Below are 23130 nucleotides of genomic sequence, written 5' to 3'. Positions count from 1 at the left end.
TAGGTGGAAGAAAACAATAAACGCTATAAACACAACCATCCAGGGTGGCCTTGATTATCTCCCACTCCAAGTCCCAGCGCCTGGTCAAGTCTTGAGCCCGATAGGATAAAACACTAAGAAGCAACACCCATACGCCGTTCCCTGCGCCGCCACGATACAACCAGAAAGACTCGATTAGAACTTAGTATTAACAAGAAATTGACGACCAGCGTATGTGAAAAGTGATGGCGAACTGTCGACCAACAGAATGACATCCTGCACAGCAGATTAAATCTCCATCGCATCAGCAGGGCCCTCACTAGAGCCACGGTGCATACGTCGAGGATCCCAGCCAGAGGCATCATTCGAGTCGACAGCGCCGTCAGCCCAATCATAGTAACCGTCCTCGAGCTTGTCGCGGACATCATCCAGATCGTTTCTATACTCGCCTTCATTGCTGTCGTTGTCGATGCTCATCGAGTCTTCATACTCGACATCATCGTCCTCTCTCCAGTTGTCGATATCGTCACCATCGACACTGTGACCGAGCCAGTACTGGGCTCGCTTGCCTGCGCCCTCACCAACACCAGGGTTGGTAATGGGCACGGTACGCATGTGCATGCCGTTGGCAGGTGAGTGTGACAGTACGCTAAACGAGCGGAAGTTGAGGTAACAGACTCTCTTCTTCTCCTTGTTGAAGAAAAAGTAATGCTGACTCCACAATGCGCTCTCGCCCTCAAAAGGGTCGTCTTCAGGATCCCATGTGTACTTTTCACATTGATTGAGCTCCATCTCCTTGTCAATCAATTTCCACATGTGCTCACCCCAAACAAATTCGGCATTGGGTGATGTGATGCCTTGAGGCGAACCAGCACTCAGAGATGATTTGGCGTGGGGTGAAAGAAGAGTTGACATGCGACGAGGGCGCATGTTCAGAAGGGTACTATCCACACTTCTCCTGATTGCAGTGCCGGTTGTCTTACGGAAGTCGGTCGGACGGAGGATGTGTGAGAAGTCGTAGTCGGGGTGAGAGGCGTTGAGTGTCGCAATCAGATAAGCGAATGTTCGTCTTGCACTAATTTGGTTGAAAGAGCCGAATGGACTGTCGCGAGAGAGATCAATCTCTGGCATGTGGACTGATGGCTTGCGCTCTTTCTTTCTGCTGTCGATGGGAATTGATGGAGGCGACAGCGAAGCGGCCAAGCGCAAGAGGTTTCCATGCTCCTTTTCGAGTGATGTTTCGATGTTCTTGTACAATTTCTTATCGCTGCCGGCCGCTTTCGTTGTGTAGAGATCGCAGCTGCCAATGACGTGCAAGTCGGTGGTCGAGAAATTCAAGGCATCGGTAATGACTTGGAAGTCACGGAGGGGAACGTACTAGGAGATTGTCAGCAATGCACAAATGAAGCCTGCAAAGCACCTCTTAGGCAGTCGCTCGATACATATGCCGCAGTGCAACATCATGGCTGTCTCGTCACTATTCGTCACTGACTCATAGTGTGGCTTTCGCACCGTGACAGCTCTGTTGCACTGCGATAAGATGCGACAAGGCGCAACCATTTCTGAGGCGCGTCGAGTGCGAGTATGCGGCGAGGACTGAAATATCGAGTCCGTCGCGTCGGGAGTTGAGCTTACCTTCATTCTGCAGGTTGATGCGCCGTTGCTAGGCGGGTGTGAGGCGATGCGATAAGGGTCTGGATATATGTATGGTTGCTGGGAGCCGTGCAGACGTGTGCTGGACAAGCGACTGGTACTTTGTAATGTGGTTTGATGGAACGCGCGACGGAATGCGACGGTTGGTAATTGCGCGCAAGGAGAGGTCGGGTGGTTGCTGATAAGCGGTCAATCGAGTAGACGAGTGTCGCACGCTGTCGCCGATATGAGTAAATGTGATGAGTCGAATAATAAATCGCTGGGTGATGAGAGAGAACGAGGAGGGGTTGTGTTAGTAAAGCGGTATTATGGGCCGACGTTGATCGACTGCGGCAGGAGCGAGGTGCGAGGAGCGAGGTGCGAGCCTCCCCCGGTCTCTAGGTGACGTGATGCCATGAGACGGTTGCAAGTTGGCTTCGAGCCAATCAAAGCTCAGGCTTCAAACACAAGACAACCTGTAACAGTTAATCCATCGACCAACATATTGAGAACGTGGTCGCCTGTCGTGTTTGGCTTTGTTGCTGTTATTGTTGATGGGTACTTTGTCGCAGAGAGCGAGGCTCTGAGTCGGGACCTAGCCTAAAAAGAGTCAAGGTCAATGTACCACAAGAGTGTGTCAACGAAGCAAGACAGTCATCATGTCGGATGCGACGACACCAGACCAGGGGGACGAGAAGAGAACAAGGACAGTAGCAAGAGCAAATGCAGCAGAGTCACACCAAGAGCCTGAACCAAAAAGGGCATCGTTGGATGGTCATTATAATTGAGCAGCAGGTCTAAGACCCGGAAGCCCTGCCTAAGGCGAGGGACACTCATTTGAATTGCTAGTAGTGCACAAGTTGTGGTATCGTTGTCCAAAAGTAAATCACAAAACAAAGTAACTCCTGTACCGATGTAACGCCTTGAAATGCTGCGAGTGCTGTGAGGATGGAGAAAGCAGGCATAAAGACGACGGCGTTGTTGAAAGACCGCCTCTACATGATGCGCGTGACAGCTTCGTCTTCGACCTATGGCAAGAGTCAGTATATATTGGCAAATTGCCAGACGGGAGTGAGATGGTGCTGGCTGAGAGGTGACAAATGGCTTTGTGTTGTAAAGAGAAGCGACAGTAGGTGTGAAAAGAGTGATGTGCGTACCTCCATGTCCTCCAGACTGTCTTGTTGGCCAATACACCTGAGCACATTCTTTTTGCTGCTTTCTTGCATCTCTCCGGCTAGCAGAAGCTCGTCCAGGATGAAGTATGCTTTTTGGAAGTTGAAGATGATATCGAGTTCGCAGACGTTGCCATAGTATTTATCCATCTGCTCGACATAGCGATGGACAATCTCTAGGGTGATGAGCTCATTGTCGTCGGAGGCGCAGCCGGCGATGAAGAAGAGGGAAGCGTAGCGGCGGTAGACAACTTTTGAATCTTTGACACAATCCGTCAGCTTGCGGATTGGTGCGTGGGTGGGGGACATGATGCGACCGACCTTTGTACTCGAGGAAGTTGCACATGCGCGTGCGACGGGCGAGGACTAGCTGCGATACGTCCTTGATAATCTTCGCCTTGTCCTTGGGCGACAGGGTGGTGAACCATTTGGCAAGGCGCTGGATGGATGCGTTAGCTGCCGCCGTCTCTCAAGCACAAGACGCTGCACTCACCACTTTGCCCTGCCTTGACAGCAGAATCAGGTATCTGGGCAGCGCATCAGTTTGCATAAATGGTTACGAGCAGAAGAAGCGACACACTTGATGGGCATATTTGTTGCTGACGGTGGAGCGTAGCTGCGTTGAATCAAAAACCAGAGCCCCTTCCAAACAACAGACAGGCAGCTTGTCACACACTCACCGACCGACTCACACTCAGCCCGCCCGCTTGCTCCTGCCCTGCGACTGCTCCACATTTGGTGACTGCTTCAAACTTTCGGCCAACCTCGGCGATAGCGGCTCTTCGCATCATCGTGAATCGCGAATCATACAATTTCCATCCCACCCTCACGCAACTTCCTCGACTTGTTCACTAAACTCACGCGACATCGCTCCAGTTCTACTTTCCTGCTACTAGCTCTCTCATTGCAACCTACTGCCTTTTGCCTTTTTTGTACATATCCTGCATTTTTCGAGCGTCCTTTCCTTTCCCTAATTTTCCGCTTATAAATCCACCTCAACCACCATGACGGCGGCAGATACTATTGTTTTGTCTACTGGGTAATGTGCAACACACCACATCATGTAGTCTCATGCTCATATCTTCCAGCAATACCATGCTTCAGCAAGGCGTGGGTGCCGCCGACAATTCCCATACTGAACTTACCTGGAGTCTACGCGACAACTTCGAGGGGGCAAGGCAGGAGGCCAAGGAACATTCTCAAGAGAAGGACGGCAAACAGAATGGCACCGCTCAGCAAGCTGATTGGATCTCGTACTCCGACGACGGCAAGACTGTTTTCATCCCACGCCTCGACTTCACTCACAGCTCTCTACACGAAGAGAGGGAACAATACGACATCACTGCAAAGGTCTTCTTCTTGTCCGATGAAGACACTTCTGCAAGAGAAGAACATCTGCGTCAAGCCATTGATCTGGTGAAAGAGGAGTTGCACATGCCCAACGTCGATCTCCTGATTGTCTCGTTCCCCGGTGTCTACTTTGACGAGGAGAGCGAGTGTTGTCCAGACAAGATCAAAAGCAGAGGAGCAAAGGAATCTTCTCCCGAGCCTGTAGACAACCAGCTGGAGACCTGGAAGCTGGTCGAGAAGCTTCACACTGATGGTATGGTACGAAGACTTGGTGTTTCAGAGTTTGGCGCAAACCGATTGCAACCCTTCCTCGAAAAGGCGAGTGTCAAGCCTGCAGTCAATCAGATCAGCCTGCGCGACTGCTGCAGCGTACCTCAGCCTCTATCTAGCCTGGCAAAGAGCAAGAATATCGAGCTGCTGGTCAACAATGACTCTGTCAACATCATGCCCCGTGGTACAATCAGAGGACTTCTGGATTACGGAGCCGCTGGTGTCCTCTCACAAGTCTCAGAGAAAATTGGTGAGAAGAGGAAGCGACAAGAGAATGGTCCCAAGATGGATGGCCAGGTCATCCCTCAGTGGGTCATCAAATATACCGCTGTTGTGAAGAACCGAGGCGTGGTTGAGAACAAAGGCTACTTCGCATGCGCAAAATACATCGAAGTTGAGCATTCCACGAATGGACATGCTCAGTAGGGCAAAGCATTGTCAAAACCTGGAAAATTCAAGCAGATCATGGCTGCGACGCTCAACTGAGCACCATCAGTACTCGAGCATCAAACGCGCCTCGAAGCATTTGACGTACAAGCCGACACAAGTGGCCTCTTGAGATCACGTACTAGCTCTTGCTGCGCACTAGCAGACCTCTCAGTACTCTCAGTCCACACACCGTGCCTCTGGGCCAATAACCTGCAACACACGCCATTTGAAATACGTGCTTGCAACAAGCTCGGCTTGATTGCTCGACGTCTGCTCAATAATGATTAATGCCTCGCTGTCAATATTCAACGAAGCTACGCATGAAAAAGTATTTTCTTCTTGGACATCATATTTCTTGCTCCTTCTCCATCCTATCACAGTCATAGCGAGACGGCTCTCTGCTTCAAAGTTGGATTATCAGTAGCATTCCCACTAGATCACCTATATATACACGAGAGTACACATTCATCATCCAATTACCGAGATCGGTCTACGATCGAATCGAAGATTCTCTCGGCAAAATCACCAATAACCACTTCAAGGAAGATGCATCCACATTTTGCTTCTCGGCAAAATGATTCGGAAGTCCCAAGGTGGACAACGCGGGTTGCGGCAACCGGGGAGAAGACCGGTGGGGTACGTAGCGGGGCAATGACCTCGTTTATATACTCGAGCATCCCTCTCAACGAGCAGAGCAACATTTTACTTCTGGTCTGGCCATCTACTCTTTCCTGAACCATCAAGAGAAATAGGTCCTTCAGCATACTAGGAACCACCACACCATACCTGTCAACCTCAAGAAACAACAACACCGCAACCATGGCCCTCCAGAAACTGACCAACAACCCTGCCGTCCGCATGCTAAACGCAGCAGCAAAAGGGAAATACGGTGTCCTCGGCGTAGTATCCTACAACCTCGAGACCATCATCGGCGCCATCCGCGCCGCCGAATCCAAAAAGGCACCTCTCCAAATCCTGCTCTTCCCTTGGGCACTTCACTACTCTCCATCTTTTGTTTCCGCAGCTGCTGAAGCTTGTGCTGCTGCTTCTGTACCCGTTACACTTCACATGGATCATGCCCAGGACCCTGAAGTCATCAAAAAGGCCGCCGCGATGAAGAAACACGATGGCACGCCCATGTTCGACAGTATCATGGTAGACATGTCCCACTACGAGAAAGAAGAGAATTTGGCAAAGACGACTGAACTTGTGAAACTTTGTCATAGCTATGGCATCGCTACAGAAGCAGAGCCAGGACGTATTGAAGGAGGAGAAGATGGCGTTCAAGACACCGCAGAGCTAGAAGGTATGATGACCACAGCAGAAGAAGTAGACGATTTCATCGCCACGGGGATTGATTTCTTGGCCCCTGCATTTGGAAATGTGCATGGTGATTATCACGGTGTGGAGAATATTCATTTGGACTATGATCGGTATGCTTTTGCTCCCTCTCCCTCTTTCCCTTTTTTCTTTCTTTTTTTCTTGTTTGCAATCTTGTCGCTAATTTCAAGCCATCTCTCATTAGTCTCGAAGCTATCCAGCAAAAAGTCGACAATCGCGTCCAAATCGTTCTCCACGGTACAAACGAATTCATCCCTTCCATTCTAAACAAATGCATCGAAAGAGGAGTCACCCGTGTAAATGTCAACAAGATGGTTCTGTCAGACTACTTTGCATACACGGCAGAAAAGACTGGCGAAGTGCCATTGACAGAGTTGCTAGAGACCAGCACGGATTTGATTCAGAAGCAGTGTGAGGGTTGGATTGATGCCATGGGTTGTGCTGGCAAGGCTTGAGAGAGAGAGGGAGAGGCACAGGGGGAAGGGGAAAAGTTGGAAGATGTTGGATGTTGAATTGGAGGTGATTGAGCAATGTGATAAGATTGTCGTTCTTTTCACCGTTTGACTCGTCCTATACATGCTCTACAGGGTCTTTATATCAGCATTGTGCATATGCGAGTCTTCAGACTACAAAAACTTTTATCAGCAATGGAAATCAATGCAAGCATATGAGGCTTCATAAAGTACCAGTGGAGTCACCGTCTTATCACGTTCGCTTGGTATGCATGGTTTTGCAAGTCGATTGATTATGTGTATCACACAGCATTGTTCTAACGCATCCAACTATATCACCAATAGTCTTTCCTCCCCCTTCCAGTACCGTACTGATCGTGATACTCCATACTGGATTCCAAAAGTCTACTCCGAATTACTCCACACAACTAAAATGGTGTCCAAACTCTTGTGAATAGCACTTATGCTGCCTGCTGGGTAGTGAAAGCAGCAAGACGCTTCTTCAACTTGTGCTCGTCCTCGGAAGACTCGACAACCTCGAGCTTGCCGTTCTCAACGTGGTAAATGACACCGTGAAGCTCCAGGTTACGCTCCTTCATGGCGTCGATAACGGTAGGGTTCATTCTCAAGACCTCAAGACTGCGCAAAATGTTGTACTGACTCAGTCTGAGAGTCTTGTCACCCTGAGTGTCCATCTTCTCCAGCTCATCCGTGTGCTCCATTCTCAGCTGGCGCATGGGCTGCAGCCAAATGTCCAGCAGACCAAGTCTGGTGTTTCCGAGAGCGGCGTTGACACCACCGCAGCTGGTGTGGCCGCAGACGAGAATGTGCTCGACCTTGAGGTGTGCAACGGCGAACTCAATGACGGACAGCGAGTTGATGTCGGTGGGTGTGATGATGTTGGCAATGTTGCGGTGGACAAAGACCTCGCCGGGCTTCAGGCCGAGGATGGTGGATTCGGGGATACGTGAGTCGGCACATCCGATCCAGAGAATCTTGGGTGACTGGCCCTTTGCTGACTTGGGGAAGAACTCGGGATCGGTCTGGACCATGCTGGAGCTCCATTGCTCAACGCGCTCGGCGAGGGTGTGGGCAAAGCCGCCTGTTGGATCATGTGGTCAGCATTGAAGATGCATCGGTGTCGAGAGTCGCGCGGGTAAAAGTACGGTAGTCATCATCCTCGTGTGCATCTTTACACAGCGAGCGTGGTGATGAGTGGAAGAAGCGATTGGGTGTGGGCTTGAATGCACGCAATGCTCTGCTTGAGCGAGAGGCTCGCACGGCAGATTGGACAATGGACCGCATGGTGTTTGGATGTGAGGAAGGAAGGACAAAGAAATTGGGCCGATGACGGGAGAGCAGGTCTGATAGCTTTTGACTCACGTACCCTTAGGACCGGTGTGTTCTGCCATGGTGATGCAAAGTGCGTGTTTTTCCCTCGGAAGAAATGGCTATTGTTTCGCTATCGATGAGAAAAGGCACTCGAGTATGGACGAGCGGTTGCCGTGAGTCAAAAGTAGATGTCCTGGCTTTTATCAAATACTGAAAAGGTCAAAGGCTCTCCTCTCGGCTTGTGAGCTGTTGGGAAGCTGCCACACATCCACACACTCCGACGCACCGACGAATACCGTTGCCGGCCCTTTGCTGGGCAAACTTTAGTCAAATGACGATATGTCGCGCCCTCCTAGGAAATGTCTCGGATGGCCATCGTGCTCAATTCTCTTATCGGTGTGCCGTAAGCACTCCGACCTGCAGCCCGAGTCACTCGCTCCTGACGACTTGCATCTCAACCAGCGCTTCGCAGCCTTCTCCGCCGCTTGTCCTACCTTTTTCTGCTGACCGCGGTGTCTCTGAAGAGTTGAGACTGTGTTTTTTTCCTGGGCTATCCGAGTAGATCTGCGCCTCCGATGCCTAGCACTGACTGCTTAACCGAAGCTCTGGTAACAACGCACACTGTGCATTGCAGCTGGCCTAACCGCCAGACAGCTCGAGGCGCGTGGGGGATGGCGGGGTCGCATTGGAAAAGGTGGGTGATTGTGGAGTGCGTCGGGTTGTGACTCTGGCATAGCTTTATATTCATCACGCGTGCAAGGATAATCAAGCCAATCTTCATCCGAGAGAATCAGGTGATGTTTGCATTCGATCCCGCCGACTTTCGTACGAGCATCAAGCGGGTCAGGGTCACCAATCACATCTACGAGCATATGTTATGGACACTTTCAGTACCAGAGAGGTGAGGTATCGATTCATGCGGTACGCTAAAATCAGTCATGTCCTCATATAAAATGCTCACCAAGAGCATGGTAACCTTGTAACACACTGTCCGCTGGAGATTGTGTCCAAGTAGTATCGAAGACCACAAAGAAGTGAGTTGAGAAGCAGATCAATCAGGTCCAACTTGAGCTCGGCACGACTGCCATCAATCAATCAGTCTCCCCAAAGAAGCGGCTCGCCTGTTCAAGGTCAATGTCGCCGGCAGCGAAGTCCCAGCCGACAATGACCCTGTTCTGCGAACAACACACGATACGGCGGCTGTCAAATTGCAGCTTGAAGACACGATTGCTGTCGTCTCGGTGACGGCCTGCAAGACGACCATGATGTCCAGCTCCATGATGGCCGTGATGGTGATGATGAGTAGCTGGTGGACCAGCCGGCCCAGCGTGGTTCTGTACATGCTGTGGAACCTGTGGAGATGGAGGAGAGGCAGGTGGAAATTGTGGCCTTGCGTGCGAAGCAGAAGACTGGCCTGCCAGTGCAATCGCATCCTGTCCTCCTGTATTGTGTTGGGTCTGCTCCGGTGCACCTTGCTGAGGAGCTGCAGCCGCTACTATAGGCTGGATGCGAGATCTTCTCCTAGTCTGGAGAATCTCATCTTGTCGTAGTCTTCTGCTTGGAACCCATTTTCCATCAGAGTCCTTCTTCCAAATGATGACCGTCTCGTCATAGGATCCAGATACAATACGACTCCAAGCGTTGCCGCCTCCTCCTGGCGGGATCTTCGCGCCAACTGCACATACTTCGGTAGGATTGCTAGAGCCAGCGTTCCGTTGACCACGCGCTCTGTTCTGGTCCGGGTTCAGACCATTCATGCGAGCGTCGTGGAATCTTTCATCGACGGCACGTGCATCGGCCTCGAGTTCTTCGGATGAGACACTCGTATCGCCAAAGCGAGCTTGCACGGTACGAACCAGATTACTGTGTCCGGGGAGACAGGCAACCTCTGCGGATGTAGCTGCGTCGAAGATGCGGACAGTGTTGTCGCTGCTACCACTTACGATTCGGCGGCCATCGTACTGCACACAAGCAATGCCTTTAGTATGGCCGGTGAAAGTTCTTGTGCATGTGCCAGTATTGATGTCCCATGCTTTAATGGTGCGATCACCGGAGGCAGAGACAATCTGTCCTTTATGCATTTGGATTGCGTTGACTGCTGCATTGTGGCCTAGAAGTTCGAGCAGTAGTGTGTACTCCTTGATAGGGTTCATCGGATTCTCCATCTCAAGTTGGCGCCTTGCGACTGCAGGAACGACGTTGCTGTCCGCGAAGACTTCTCTGCGATTCCAGATCTTGATAGTCTTGTCTTTAGAACAAGTTATGAGCAAGTCATCATCAAATCGCAGGTTAAGTACGGACTCGGTATGTGCTTCGTCCATCTTGCGAATAATGCGACCAGTCGAGAAGCGCCAGATGACTACAAACGAGTCACTTCCACCAGATACCACAATGTCCTGCGCTGGGCGCTCATCGAACTGCAAACACAATACGGATGCCTCGTGAGCACCGGAGAGGGTCCTCACACGTCTTTGAGTTTCCAGATCCCAGATAGCGATGGTTTTGTCGCGACTGCCACTGACCAGCCAGTCACGCGAGTGCTGAATAGTGTAGACACACTCATCGTGAGCTTCCTCTGGATGGTCCGGATGCGGCAGCTGAAATGTCTTGTAGCGTCCCTTGTTCCAGTTCTCTTCCAAACGTCGTCGTTGCTTGTACAGATGTAGCCAGTTGATGCGTGGAGATGAAGAATACGTATTATACAGTGGCGGAGATAACGGAGGAAGCATACTTGAGGAGAGGTCAGTAGTACTGGGAGAGATGTCGAGGTAGTCGGCCTCAGAGGCAAGGCTCATGGCAGACAACGAAGCGGCACTGTCTTCTGATTCCTGCAGAGCAGCATCATCATCAGCTTCCAATACACCGTGCTGTTCATTCCATCCATCTATTGTCTCTTTTGTCCTCTTAATGCTGCCGCTTCTCTCGAGTTCACCGTCAGGCTTCCTTCTAGGAGGCTTTTGAGAGTTGCTACGCGAGAGAGCTAGGCGGCGTCTGGCTTCGGCAGCTTCACCACTTCGTACTTCGGAGACATCTGGCATCCATCCTTCCCTGGCGTAGAATGTTCTCCATAACGTGCTGTCTAAAACACGTTCGCGCCAGAGTCGGGAGGCGGTTGAGCAGCGGAGCAGATCGGAGGGTGAGAGATGAAGGAAGATTTGCGAGGTAATTTCGGGTGGTAGGATAGCTACTGGGTCGAGATGAAGGAGGGGGTTGAGGCGCTCGACTATGGATGCGACGGAGGAAGTGCGCAGCGATCGTAGAGCTGCATAAGCCGTGTCTGGATGCTGTTAGCAGGGTGATATACAGATGGCAGCAAGTTATGCAGATACCATATCGCTCCGACTCTGGTATTATTCGCAACAGGGAGGAGATGAAAGCGGCTCTCTGGTCGGGGGGCAGGCTCAGTACGTCCGAAAGCATCGACTCGAGCGTGGGTGTGGATGACTTTGAAACATGACCGTCGACGGGATCGATGTGCATGGTAGAGTCGCTGTCGGACAGACTTCTCGTTTCCTCGGAGCCTCCTGAGTAGCCCTCGTCGACCTTCATTTCCTCTTGAGCCATGTCAGGCGTCTGCTCGCACGAGTGTTTGGGCAACCAAGGCAAGACACCAGGGTTGGTAAACAAGGACAGGCTAAATGTCGGGGCGGGAGTCGCGATCGAAGTCTACGACGGGTGGCAGCTGTGTCAGAACATTCGCATCAAGACTTCGAAACAGAGTCAGACCCCGTGGGCCAATCAACAAAGTTTGCTTCGACGACGGCGCTTTTGGCGGACAAGAGTCAGTCCGGTGGGCGGGCGGGACGGTGATCGTCACTCTCGGATTGCTTTGGCGAGCGAAAGCGAGGAGAAGAGGGTGGCCCTCGCGTGATCGCCGCAGGAGCCTCTTTGACCTTGCGGCTTTGGTTTATTTCAAGGCGGTGAAAGGCGAACAACAACAGCAGCAGTCAGCGAGTCACGGAGTCACAAGAACAAGGTGGGAAGAGTGGCAAATCGTCGAGGCAGCGCCGCAACAGTCACGATGCAGACGGCAGCTCTTGTAACAGGGACGGACTTGTATCAGTGCATACTTGGGTAAATGTGGATGAGGGCTGGCAGAAGGTGCCCAAGCGCGTTTCACAAAGGAAAGAGCCGGGGCTTTGAGGCAGAGGAAAGAGCAGGGTCCGCCCGCCGTGCTCGCTGTTTCCTTGTGAGAGCAAGTGTCTGTCCGTCTGTCTTTCATTGTTCACTCAAGAATCCCAAGTCGTCGTCGCCGCCGTAGTGAAGATTCTCCAGACCAAAGCACCGGGAAAGAGTCGTGTGCCCGCTGCCGCCGTAGTCGTAGTCGCTCCTTCACTCGTCCTAAACGCATATACAACAAGCCCCGGCCAGAAAGTGGCTTTCCACACGGGCCCCACCGCCGCAATCACTCACTCTCCTCGTCCAACTTGCAACTTGCAACTTGCTGCAGTTCAAGGAAGGAAGGAGCGTCACCTGAGGAAGAGGCCGGCTTCTTCACACATGCTTCAGTAGATCTTCGCATCTGCACCGCGACTTTCGCACCTTCCGACCGCGATCCGCACGCGCTGCTTCCGTGAACTTGGAACGACCGCTTCTGCGCTGGCACCACGCCCAAACCTGAATCTACCCTCGACAACTACGCCCGCGTGTGCTTGCCGTCATATACCACGGCTGCGCGCGCCATCGGCACCTACCCCCAATCATGCAGGTCGCCTCTCATGCTTCCATGACCCGAACACATACCGCGCCCCAGGCTCTCTACAACAAAATGCCTTCCGCAACTTCCCCTCTGGTGCAGTCCCAGAACCACACAAACTCATCGCACTCGATCCAATCGGTCCTCTCCAGGAACTCGGACACAACTCAAGGCACATCCACATCAACTCTGTTCCCTATGCCGCCGACGCCGTCCCTCTCCCCCGCTCCTTCTGCCATCCAAGGAAACGTCGAGCCGTCCGGAAATGTCATGAACAAGGTCGCCGACAAGGATGCCTCGCTGTTCCAGATGTGCATCACCTTACGCCAACGCCTCTTGGCCGTTCCCGGCTTCGACGACTACTTTGCAGAAACAGAGCAACAAAACACTGACGATCTCGATGTTGTCCAACTGATCTGGAAAACTTTCCAACTTGGCCATCCCCTTGTCTCTCTATATAACATCCTCCGACCAGACCAACCCGTTGAGATCGACGTCTCGAAGATCAGCGCTGCCAAACAGGGAAAGGCCCTCACTTCAAGTTTCCTGCGCGGTTGCATCAACGGTCTCAATTTCTCAGTGGAGGACTGTTTTATTCTCTACGATCTCTACCAAGACGACATTGGTGGATTTGTCAAGGTAAGTACCCTCTCGTTCCGTCTCTTCCCTTTCTATCTCTAACTCCTTTCAGGTCGTAAGAATGGTTTCAAGGTTGCTTGACATCATGGTGCAACAAGGAATCATTGAAGACCTACGCCCGGATCAGATCGCCGCTCATTCAGGTAAACGCAGTCAGCGCCAGCACATAGTAGAAGAACTGGTCACCACTGAAAGAACCTATGTCCAACATCTCGAACTCCTTCAAGCTTTCAAACAACTCTGCGAGAGCAAGGGTGTTGTTTCTGGCGACGTGAGCCATCAGATCTTTCACAATCTCGATGCTCTACTCAACTTCCAACGCCGCTTTCTCATCAAGGTCGAGCAAACGAACGCCATAGCAGAAGACGAACAGAACTGGGGAAAGATCTTCATTCAAGCCAATGAAGGCTTCATGGTGTACGAACCCTACATCGCCAACCAGAAGCTGTGTGAAGAGGTTGTCATGAGAGAGTTTGCTAAGCTCAAGGAAGCCGGTGGTCCAATCGACATGCGCCAGCTTGTCGAATCTCCTCCCACCCTCTATGGCTTCCTGATGAAGCCTTTTCAAAGATTGTCAAAGTACCCTCTGTTGCTGGATTCCTTGTATCAAAAGGGCGAGTACAGTGAGGACATTAAAGCTGATCTTTTCAAGGGCAAGGAATGCGCCACCACCGTCCTAACTCGCACAAACACAGCCATCGAGAACGAGGACAAGCTCGAAGCCTTGGAAGATCTCAAGAGTCGTGTTGAAGATTGGAAGGGTCATCGCGTTACTGGCTTCGGTGGCCTTCTCCTCTTCGGCAGTTACACTGTTGTGAAGAGCGACAGCGCACCAGGAAAAGACCAAGAACGGGAGTACCACGTTTACTTCTTCGAATCGATTCTTCTCTGTTGCAAGGATATCGACCGCAACAAACCAAAGAACAAGATGTCTACGCGTTCAATGGTCGACAAGAAGGGCAGACCGAAGATGCAGCTCAAGGGTAGAATCTTCATGCAGAATGTGACAGATGTGGTCAAGGCATCAAAGCCCGGCTCCTACACTTGCCAGATCTTCTGGAAGGGCGATCCGGGTATCGAAAACTTTGTCGTCCGCTTCCCTACCGAGGATACCATGGGTAAGTGGTACGCGAAGCTGCTGGAGCAAAAGGCTGTTTGCAACGATCTTGCAAGACGTAGCGACAGTACCACAGCCTCTCACAGGCCATCTGGAGGAACCTCGACCACCGACTTCACCTACATTCAGCAGAACCAGGAAGATCTGGTAAACCCTTACAAGGAGGCCGATGATGATGATGAAGAAGGCACAGTCGTTCCTCAATCGCCCTTCCCTGCGTATGCTCCACATTCTTCGTTCGAGTCGTCTACAATGAGTAGCAGAAATGCATCAACCACAAGTCTTCGCTCAAGATCCACCACTGGTGAGAGCGGTCCTCCGATGAGTCTAGGAGGTCGCATGCCTCCGCCTCGACTCCCAGTGAACTCGAGCGGCAATCATCCTTCATTGAGCCTGAGGACTCAACAGTTGCCCTATGCACAATCGCCCTCGATGGAACACGACTCGTACTTTTCGCCAGTCGAGACACCTTTGCCTTCACAGAGAACCAGTGGCTCATCAGGCATGTCCTACTTCCCGAACCAGTTCCAAGACAACCAAGCCCGCTACACCGCACCAGCCATGACCCGCACTGCTTCACGTGAGAACAGTGTGGCTTCGACAAGCTATGCGGCCAGCCAGCGTACGTCTGGACCTAGACCTAGCTTGGTCGGCATGCACAGCTCTCAACAGGTTCCACCCTCGAGAAATCGATCTGCGAGCAGCCCAGACATCAACCAAATCCAGCGCAGAGCTGCGGCTGGATCGAGACCGCCAGTACCTGACGTGCCCGTGCCGCCTTTCCCTGCTCAGTATTCTGTAAGCAGTTCCGTTCCCAGGAGTCAAAGCAACTCTCCCAGTCTGGCCCATCCTCCTGTGCAATCACCGCACCAGCGCGAAAGGTCTTCAACTCGCTCAAACGCAGACGTACCTTACCCTTATGATGGCCCACCTGCTCTGAGAGTCAATCCTGGATTGACATACGTCAACACTCGTACCAACTCATCTACTCCAGGACCCTACGGCGGCTACGACTCTCCTATATCACCTCCTCTGTCATCTACATCAGACTCTGGCTTGCCACCTACACAACTGAAGATCAAGGTGCACGCTAGCAGCACTGTCTTGACGCTGGTTGTGCCTTTGAACATCACATACCATTCTCTTAGAGACCGCATTGATGCCAAGCTGTCGCGCAGCACCAACATCAGCCTGAGTGATCGCACGCCAAACCAGGTCAAGCTCAAGTACCTCGACGAGGATGACTATGTCAGCATTCAGAGTGATGACGATGTGCAGTCAGCTTTCGAAACCTGGCGTGAACAGCGCGGCGAAACCGTCGGCGGCATGGGAGAGATCGAGCTCTTCTGCCAATGATCGCAACACAACATATACCATCTTATCCAACAAGCGACGCCGCATTTCCGGTGTTACAAAGGGCACATCGGCGTTCATTGCCAATCGGTGCACCAAGGAGTTCGGTGCATTTTCCAGGCTGATTATTTCTCGCATCTACTTTCTATACCTTTGCTGCTTTTCTTCGTCCTTCCCTCTGTCTTATTTCGCACAGGTGGAAGGGTTGACGGACGCAAGATTATGATGGCTTTATGACCGGGATGACTTTATTTTCCTCTCTCTTTTTCTTACATCTGAAGGTTAGCATGGGCCAGAGATGATATAGCAATGGCGTGTTGTTTTTTCTATATTTGCTGTTATCTACCTTTTAGTCTCTGTTTTCTGCATTGCTTTCATTTTCCCTTGTGCTTTTTCATGATTTCGCTGGCGGGCATCGCGTGGTATTGCGTCTGGTTTTTCATACAAGTGGTATAACATCTCATTTCGACAGTACATAACTTGCAGTCCGTGATGACTGAACATCGCCAACTATTTCTCGTTGTGTTCTTGGCTCTTTTTCGATCCAGAGGTTCGATGACCAAGACGCCTGGATCATGACAGCCGAGGTACGATGGCAAGTGGCATGTGAAGCCTTCCACCTCGCTCCGGTCATTAGCAACAACCACTTCTATCAATTTCTACACCTATATTCGATTATAACCGAACAAGAACATTATGGGTTACAAATCAGGCAGACTCTTCGAAGTGCCCATCGGCAGCGACGGCAAAGTCGTCGTCACCCGATTGGGCGAGCGAGTCTACATGCTCATGTGGAACTCTGCACCAGACAATCGACTCACCACTGTAAGCTCATGCCCTTCTCTCTATCTCCACAACTTGAAAACTGACGTTTTGAGCTATACAGTCATTCTGCAATGCCGTACACACTGCTCTGGATATTCTGGCGCTCAAGTATCCTCATGGCGTTGTGATCACGACTTCTGGCATCAGCAAATTCTATAGCAATGGATTGGATCTGGAACATGCGAATTCGAACCCGACATTTACTAAGGATTCTCTGTTTGCACTGTGGAAGAGGTTGCTGACGTAAGTTCTTCTGCTGTGTGTTGACCTTCGCTCTTGTGAGGCGATTGCATGGGTTGTGTCAAAAAGGCAGACGTGACCAATGTCTTGGCCTGGCTCTTCTAGCATATCTTCCCAGTAGTGTGGAGACTGACTCCATGAGGTCTCGAAGACAGTGGAGATGTCACAAACATGTCCGTGGTCACTGTTGTCAATACGAGGCTGGAAGACAGGGACACCCTGCCCTGCCAACAAGCACACCAGATCGTTGCAACTTTGAAAACTGCATCGACACATCAAAGCTGACTTATGAAAACAGCTATCCAATGCCAACCATCGCTCTGATCAATGGCCACGGCTTCGCTGGAGCCTTAATGACAGCAATGATGCACGACTATCGCATCATGAACCCCCATCGCGGCTACATCTGCCTCAACGAAGTCGAACTCGGCGTGCCCCTCAAGGCCGCAATGTCCTCCATATTCCGTCAAAAGACATCACCCCAAACCTACCGCACTCTTGTCCTCGAAGGTAAACGCTTCAAAGCCCTAGAAGCACTTGAAGCAGGTATCATAGATGGTGTGGGTGGCTTGGATGAAGTTGTTGCGTTTGTGGATGAGTTGAAGTTGGTGGAGAAGACAGATAAGGGGGTTTATGGCTTGTTGAAGAGGGAGATGTGGAGGGAGACCGTGGCGTTTTTGGATGCGCCTGATGAGGAGGTGGAGTATAAGGAGAAGGTTGCTAAGCAGGATGAAGAGTTGGAGAAGAAAGCTCATCAGAGAGTCAAGGACTGGGAAGCTGTGAAGGCCAAACTCTAGAAATCATATAGCATTATGTATGATAGGGAATCTTTGGTTAGAGTTCGGAAAAGTTGGATGATGAAACATGTGTATTGACGGGTGGCCAATAAGCTAGATATAATTTGCAAGAGCCGTTCCAACTACAGAAGCGAAAAACAAAACTGTGTATATATTGCTAACGAGTCCAGAGGAACTTCACTGTCTAGCTCAATCTACACCCAAGCCTAACAATACCAAGAGCGCGACGTTCATGACGACGATAACGACCCAAATGAAGACGGCAACGATAGCAGTAAGCCAATGGTTACGCATACTGATCAAGTCGCCATTGCTAGCAGCCATGGTCATGTACCTTTGACGGCAGGTGAAGTAGATCAGAGGGGCACTGACAAAAGGCAAGATGACACTGAGAGCGACCTGTGAGCCATCGAGCGCAGCAGAAAGACCCTTTTGTCCCACAGCGCCAGCAATGATGATAGAGGGTGTGATGGAGATCGAGCGTGTCATCAAGCGGCGTACCCAAGGCTTCACGGCCCATGACAACTGGCCCTCGCAGATCATCTGTCCTGCAATAGTGCAGACGATACCGGCTGAGATACCAGAGAGTAGGAGCGCGAGAGCGAAGATTGTTCCTGCTACAGGAGCGAGTTGATGTGCCAGAAGCTTATGAATGCCGAAGAGGTCGGCACTGGCAGCATCGGTGTTATAGAGTGATGCTCCAGCCACGATCAAGATAGCGCTGTTGACGAACAGTGCAAAGATGAACAGCGAAGATGAGAGCTCGACGATGGAGTATTTCATGCATGAGCGGACCGCTGCGAGACTCGGACGGTACTTAACCGGTTCGTCATCGTCGTCGGAAGTAGCTGGGAGATTGTCGTGTTGAATGTCGTATTCCTTGAGACGTGGCTGCACAATGCCTGAACCCAGATACAGAGAGTGGGGCATAACTGTAGCTCCTAGAATACCACATGATTGGTAAAGACTGCAATATGTCAGCAAGATTCTCATGACGTGTGGCCGAAAAGACATACCCTTTGGATTTAACAAGAGCGGAAGAAGGAAGGTATCCACGGAAGACATCGCCTACAGATGTGTTCGTGATCACAGAAAGTTGGTAACAAAAGCAGACCACAACACCGATGACCAGCAAAGCGACGAAGCCCTCGAAAATTCTGACTCCCCGGACGGAGCCACTTGGATTATAGAAAAGTAGAATTACAAGAACGTCCACGATGGAAATGGCACAGCCAGCTACCAACGGAATATGGAAAAGAAGGTTCAAAGCAATAGCAGTACCGATCACCTCTGCAATATCAGTGCAGATGATGGCTGCCTCGCCGAAAAGATAGAGGATCCAATTGAGCCATCGGGGACAATGAGCTCTGATCATCTCGGCCAAGTTCATGCCAGTCACTGAGCCGAGCTTGACACACAAGCACTGCAAGTAGATGGCAAAAATGTTGGACAAGAAGACCATGAACAGAAGCCTGAAGCGGAAAGTTGAGCCAGCTGCAACAGCAGTAGAGTAGTTTCCAGGATCAATATAGGCGACTGAGATCATGACGCCAGGGCCGACGAACTTTGCGTACTTGCCCAAGACAGAAATGATGCGATTACCGAGCTGCCTGCCACCGGAAACAGGCATCTCGGCGGAGCGCGACGTCGATATCGACGAAGAGCGCTCCGGATGGTGGCCACTAGGGCCAGGGTACGGGTCCTCCGTAACCCGAGGCAAACTCTTGCCTTTCTCATTCACTTCGGTGAGTTCGTAGGGTTCCAGATGTATTCGATTCAAGTCATCGTCATCAGTTCTCCGGTCGCGGTTGCGTCTAGAATTGACGACGCCGTTCAGATCATTCCTGGTAGTCAAGTCTCCGGCCAGGGCAGGTGGATTTTGGTTCCAGTCCGGATGGTCCCAGCCGTCGTCCTCGTGCGATGGTCGATTCATTGTGATTGTGAGTGTCGCGTGTTCTTGATCAGAGGCGAAGTCTTATTATATGTGCGCGAAAGGAGCAAGAATAGCGGCAATGATTACTCTAATGTATTGGACCAGAAGAAATTGAAGACTGCTGATGTTCTAAGCGACGTGATGGGAGTCAGGTTGTCGTGCGCTGACCTCACGACCTCGGCCATCATGGTAGTAAATCATCGAGTCACACGGAAGGAGCCGGAGCAAAGAGTCTTCGCCAGACACGAACGACTTTTTACTAGGGAGCGCCTCTCACTGCACAGAGCTACGTTGAAGTGGTCGATGAAAAGGTCTGAACTCGGCGCGAGCTTCTCATGGCCTCTGACTCCTAGACACCTTGATCCAGGTCAGTCGTTCGTGCACCCGAATGTCTCCGAACTCTTGCCCTGACAAGGCGTACTCTTCATCGAAAAATTGCTAAGGACAAGAAAACGGTTCGTCATCACCGTGAGGGGTAGACTCAATTCATGATTTAGCGCTCCCATTTGTTCTTTGAGAGAAGAAGAAAGAGACGGTGGTTCATTCATCGTACTTGGCTGCGTGCGCAAGCCATCTCTTCGCCGACGCTTGATTTTCGTGGTGCCGCAAACAGACCTTGTGGACAAATGTTTGTTAAGTGGGAATGCAACCCTCTTTCCCTCATTGTACAACAACACTGAGCCTGTCACATGCGAAGCGACTCGATCATCCTTCGCTGTAGTCATAGATGCTATTACTGTTGTAACACCACCCATCCAGCGCCTGCTGGAACGCCGTCTTCTGATGGATCATGCAGGATATCCCCATGAACAGCCTTCCGAAGCACCAACGTAATTGCGAGTTTGAGTGGGTTGTAGGATCGATCATGTTTGGCAGTAGTTATGGCAGAGCGGGTACTGTTCAGGGTGATCATATCTGCGCTTGCCGCTCTCCTGAAGTTTAGCGGCCGAGGAGTCTCACAAATCTCCTCCTGCAAGTTGCGAACCCCCCTTCGGAGACTATTATAGGAGTAGACTCTCTCCACATAACATCGTGGGTGCAGGAGAAGGCGCTTGGCGGAGTATGCCGTTGCAATCCACGGTGGCTGAGCCCGGATTGAACATTCCACGAGTTGCCAGTGTGAGCGAGCAGCTCGAAAGCGTCACCACTTAGCGATTCTACTGCCAAGAATACCATATCGCACGTTGAGATAAATGCGATAGGTGGCAGGGTTCCCAGCCACGATATCCTCCACACCGAAAACAGTAATCGAAGTCAGTTCTGGGTGTCAATGATGTCTTTGACGTCCAAGATGGGAGTGGCCTCGGCCTCTATTCTGAAGGGACTTGAGAAGAGACACAGTCCTGTAGGGCTCGGCAGTCTGGCCGGGCGGCTGCAAAGGGGAAGGTGCCCCACCATGGCGCCTACCCTATTGGATTCTTATGTTCCTTTCTCCAACAAGACCTTTGGGCGGCAGACGTTACGAGCAAGCATTTTGAAACGGATTGCAACTTCTGATGCTTCTCGTAGATTGTCTGAGACAGCGCGTGGCCGTAGGGGCCTGGAAACTTGCTGTATGACTGTGACCAGCAAGTCGCGACTTTCGACATTTTTACATGCCTGAGCGCGTTCGTACACGCCCACCTCACGTCCAACCGCCTGCATTCTCAAACCTGCTGCCAAAAACGGCCTCGTGTCTATGGCCATGCTTGCCTTGCGTTGCCGCGTACATCTGTTAGGGGGAAATAAGTATCTGCCTCGCTGCCAGTGGTCACGATGGCCTATCTTCTCATTTCAGTCGCCCAATACAACCAACGGCGTGCTAGCCAGCCCTTGAACAATCACTTCTCTCTTTGCCCTTCGTCACGCACGTTTAATCCCAACGTCTACACGCTGTCTTACTTTTCTTGGTGCTTCTCGATCGAACCAGCAACAACGCGGCTCGACTATCACAACGTTTACTCCTACTGCCCCCCGTTTTCTCTAACGGCCCTGCCTCAATTCGAACTGTCCGCTGGCGGAAAGTCTTAATTCCCTGTTCCAGGAAGCTATACATAAAGAAAAACCGCCTTCCTACCACTTCGACTTTCTTCTCATACCATCTTTCTGCATCTTCAATCAATCTAATAATACTCTAAACCTTGGGATTCATCCAACAATACGCTCTTATTCGACAATCTCCGGCAGTAATTCGAATAAGCTTCACTATCTACATCCTCAGTTTTGCTATTCTTCTATTGTCAACCTCAGCATTGTCAACACCATTCTGGTCTAAGCTATTGTCAGGAAGTTGATATTTGCGAATATCGCCGACTCTTGCTCTCTCTTGTTCGATCTTTTTGCCATCTTTGTCAACTTTTTCAAGCTATCTTCGTTCTCTCAAAATGTCTCACACCATGGCCACTTCTGAGCAGAATGCTGAAGCTCTCAATCACTTCATCTACCAACCTGTTTCCAAGGACATGGTATCCTACTTGGCGCTCAAGGCCTCTCAGGTCATCCGTTGCGATAATACTCCCATCCACAACAAGGATCTCCCTCCTACACCGCCAATCACCCCTACTGAGGAAGGCTTCAACCTCACCCAGGAACCTGCTCTTCCCTCTGTCGAGCAATTCATTCAATCTCTCGTCGACAGATCTTCAGTTCAAGTCCCCACTCTCATGACTACCCTTGTGTACCTCGGTCGTCTGCAAGAACGTCTTCCTCCTGTTGCTAAGGGCATGCGTTGCACAACTCACCGCATCTTCCTCGCTGCTCTTATTCTTGCTGCCAAGTCTCTCAATGATTCCTCTCCCAAGAACAAGCACTGGGCTCGCTACACTGCTGTCAAGGGATATGAGGGCTTTGGCTTCAACCTCATCGAGGTCAACCTTATGGAGAAGCAACTTTTGAACCTTCTCAATTGGGATCTTATCGTTCGCGAGAACGATCTTTACTTCCACCTCGAACCTTTCCTTGCTCCCATCAGACTTTGGCAGACCCGCCAGGCCGAGAAGGCAAAGCGTGCTCAGCTTCGCGAGGAGATGATGCAACAACAACAGCGTCACCTTTCGATTACTGCAGAACACATGCACAGGACCTCTCGTACCGACCTTCGTCACAACCTTTGCGACACACCTATGAGTCTTGCAAGCTCTCGCAGATCGTCTCGCATGCCTTCTCTCTCACCTCCTAGCCGTACTCAGTCTGTTGTCTCTGCCTCTTCCGTCGACTCTCCCAACTCCATCATTTCATCGATGGACGCGACATATGAAGATGTGCCTGTAAGAATTCAGAGATACAACAGCGACTACCCTTCGATGGTTGAGATCCAACAACCCAAGCTCACTCTTGATCACTACGAACAACCCTCAGCCAAGAAGCACAGATCAAACAACATTTTCTCAAGGTTTCTCTCCACCACTCACTAGGGTGTTGTGGTATGAGTAGAAGGAAGTTCCAAGACAAGCTTTGCTGGTTCGAGGCATTGTCAGCCGTTCATTATTTTTCTTTTCTTGTGCAGGATACCATTCAACATCGCATTGCGAGAGCGTCTCTGGGAAGACAGCAAGATCATTTGGGCAGGAAAGCATCAAGCATCAGTGTCAGTGT

At 51.1% G+C, this 23130-nt stretch overlaps 10 protein-coding genes across 10 annotated transcripts; 5 read left to right on the top strand and 5 right to left on the bottom strand.

Annotated features, from left to right (window-relative positions):
- Positions 1-188: 188 nt before the first annotated feature.
- AUEXF2481DRAFT_153101 (uncharacterized protein) lies at positions 189-2113 on the bottom strand. Its single transcript, XM_013493790.1, has 2 exons — positions 1615-2113; positions 189-1356 (listed from the first exon to the last, which is right to left on the bottom strand). The coding sequence occupies exons 1-2, from the start codon at positions 1618-1620 to the stop codon at positions 268-270; spliced, it is 1095 nt and encodes a 364-aa protein (XP_013349244.1). The 5' UTR covers positions 1621-2113; the 3' UTR covers positions 189-267.
- Positions 2114-2161: 48 nt separating this feature from the next.
- On the bottom strand, positions 2162-3462 carry AUEXF2481DRAFT_34971 (uncharacterized protein). The gene is made up of 5 exons (XM_013493789.1): positions 3364-3462; positions 3277-3310; positions 3105-3222; positions 2769-3043; positions 2162-2639 (listed from the first exon to the last, which is right to left on the bottom strand). Exons 1-5 carry the CDS (start codon positions 3372-3374, stop codon positions 2607-2609), a joined length of 471 nt encoding a protein of 156 aa, XP_013349243.1. The 5' UTR covers positions 3375-3462; the 3' UTR covers positions 2162-2606.
- Positions 3463-3787: 325 nt separating this feature from the next.
- Positions 3788-4829, top strand: AUEXF2481DRAFT_629 (uncharacterized protein; the record flags this gene model as incomplete). The annotated part of the gene is made up of 2 exons (XM_013493686.1): positions 3788-3822; positions 3872-4829. 2 exons carry the CDS (start codon positions 3788-3790, stop codon positions 4827-4829), a joined length of 993 nt encoding a protein of 330 aa, XP_013349140.1.
- Positions 4830-5651: 822 nt separating this feature from the next.
- AUEXF2481DRAFT_628 (uncharacterized protein) lies at positions 5652-6628 on the top strand (the record flags this gene model as incomplete). The annotated part of the gene is made up of 2 exons (XM_013493685.1): positions 5652-6265; positions 6358-6628. 2 exons carry the CDS (start codon positions 5652-5654, stop codon positions 6626-6628), a joined length of 885 nt encoding a protein of 294 aa, XP_013349139.1.
- Positions 6629-6881: 253 nt separating this feature from the next.
- Positions 6882-8114, bottom strand: AUEXF2481DRAFT_154664 (uncharacterized protein). Its single transcript, XM_013493785.1, has one exon. It carries the CDS (start codon positions 7675-7677, stop codon positions 7087-7089), a length of 591 nt encoding a protein of 196 aa, XP_013349239.1. The 5' UTR covers positions 7678-8114; the 3' UTR covers positions 6882-7086.
- A 934-nt stretch (positions 8115-9048) lies between these two features.
- AUEXF2481DRAFT_25015 (uncharacterized protein) lies at positions 9049-11521 on the bottom strand (the record flags this gene model as incomplete). Its single annotated transcript, XM_013493783.1, has 2 exons — positions 9049-11234; positions 11287-11521. The coding sequence occupies 2 exons, from the start codon at positions 11519-11521 to the stop codon at positions 9049-9051; spliced, it is 2421 nt and encodes an 806-aa protein (XP_013349237.1).
- Positions 11522-12659: 1138 nt separating this feature from the next.
- Positions 12660-15765, top strand: AUEXF2481DRAFT_25014 (uncharacterized protein; the record flags this gene model as incomplete). The annotated part of the gene is made up of 2 exons (XM_013493782.1): positions 12660-13292; positions 13345-15765. The coding sequence occupies 2 exons, from the start codon at positions 12660-12662 to the stop codon at positions 15763-15765; spliced, it is 3054 nt and encodes a 1017-aa protein (XP_013349236.1).
- Positions 15766-16458: 693 nt separating this feature from the next.
- Positions 16459-17624, top strand: AUEXF2481DRAFT_25013 (uncharacterized protein; the record flags this gene model as incomplete). The annotated part of the gene is made up of 3 exons (XM_013493781.1): positions 16459-16587; positions 16649-16830; positions 16871-17624. The coding sequence occupies 3 exons, from the start codon at positions 16459-16461 to the stop codon at positions 17622-17624; spliced, it is 1065 nt and encodes a 354-aa protein (XP_013349235.1).
- Positions 17625-17813: 189 nt separating this feature from the next.
- Positions 17814-19557, bottom strand: AUEXF2481DRAFT_623 (uncharacterized protein; the record flags this gene model as incomplete). Its single annotated transcript, XM_013493682.1, has 2 exons — positions 17814-18591; positions 18641-19557. The coding sequence occupies 2 exons, from the start codon at positions 19555-19557 to the stop codon at positions 17814-17816; spliced, it is 1695 nt and encodes a 564-aa protein (XP_013349136.1).
- Positions 19558-21932: 2375 nt separating this feature from the next.
- Positions 21933-22949, top strand: AUEXF2481DRAFT_622 (uncharacterized protein; the record flags this gene model as incomplete). The annotated part of the gene is made up of 1 exon (XM_013493680.1): positions 21933-22949. One exon carries the CDS (start codon positions 21933-21935, stop codon positions 22947-22949), a length of 1017 nt encoding a protein of 338 aa, XP_013349134.1.
- Between the last annotated feature and the right edge of the window lie 181 nt (positions 22950-23130).

The sequence above is a fragment of the Aureobasidium subglaciale genome, assembly GCF_000721755.1.
Source record: "Aureobasidium subglaciale EXF-2481 unplaced genomic scaffold scaffold_0, whole genome shotgun sequence".
In the NCBI taxonomy this organism is placed as follows: Eukaryota; Fungi; Ascomycota; class Dothideomycetes; order Dothideales; family Saccotheciaceae; genus Aureobasidium; species Aureobasidium subglaciale.
The sequence above is the reverse complement of the archived record's forward strand: the minus strand, read 5'-3'. Positions and strand labels throughout refer to the sequence as shown.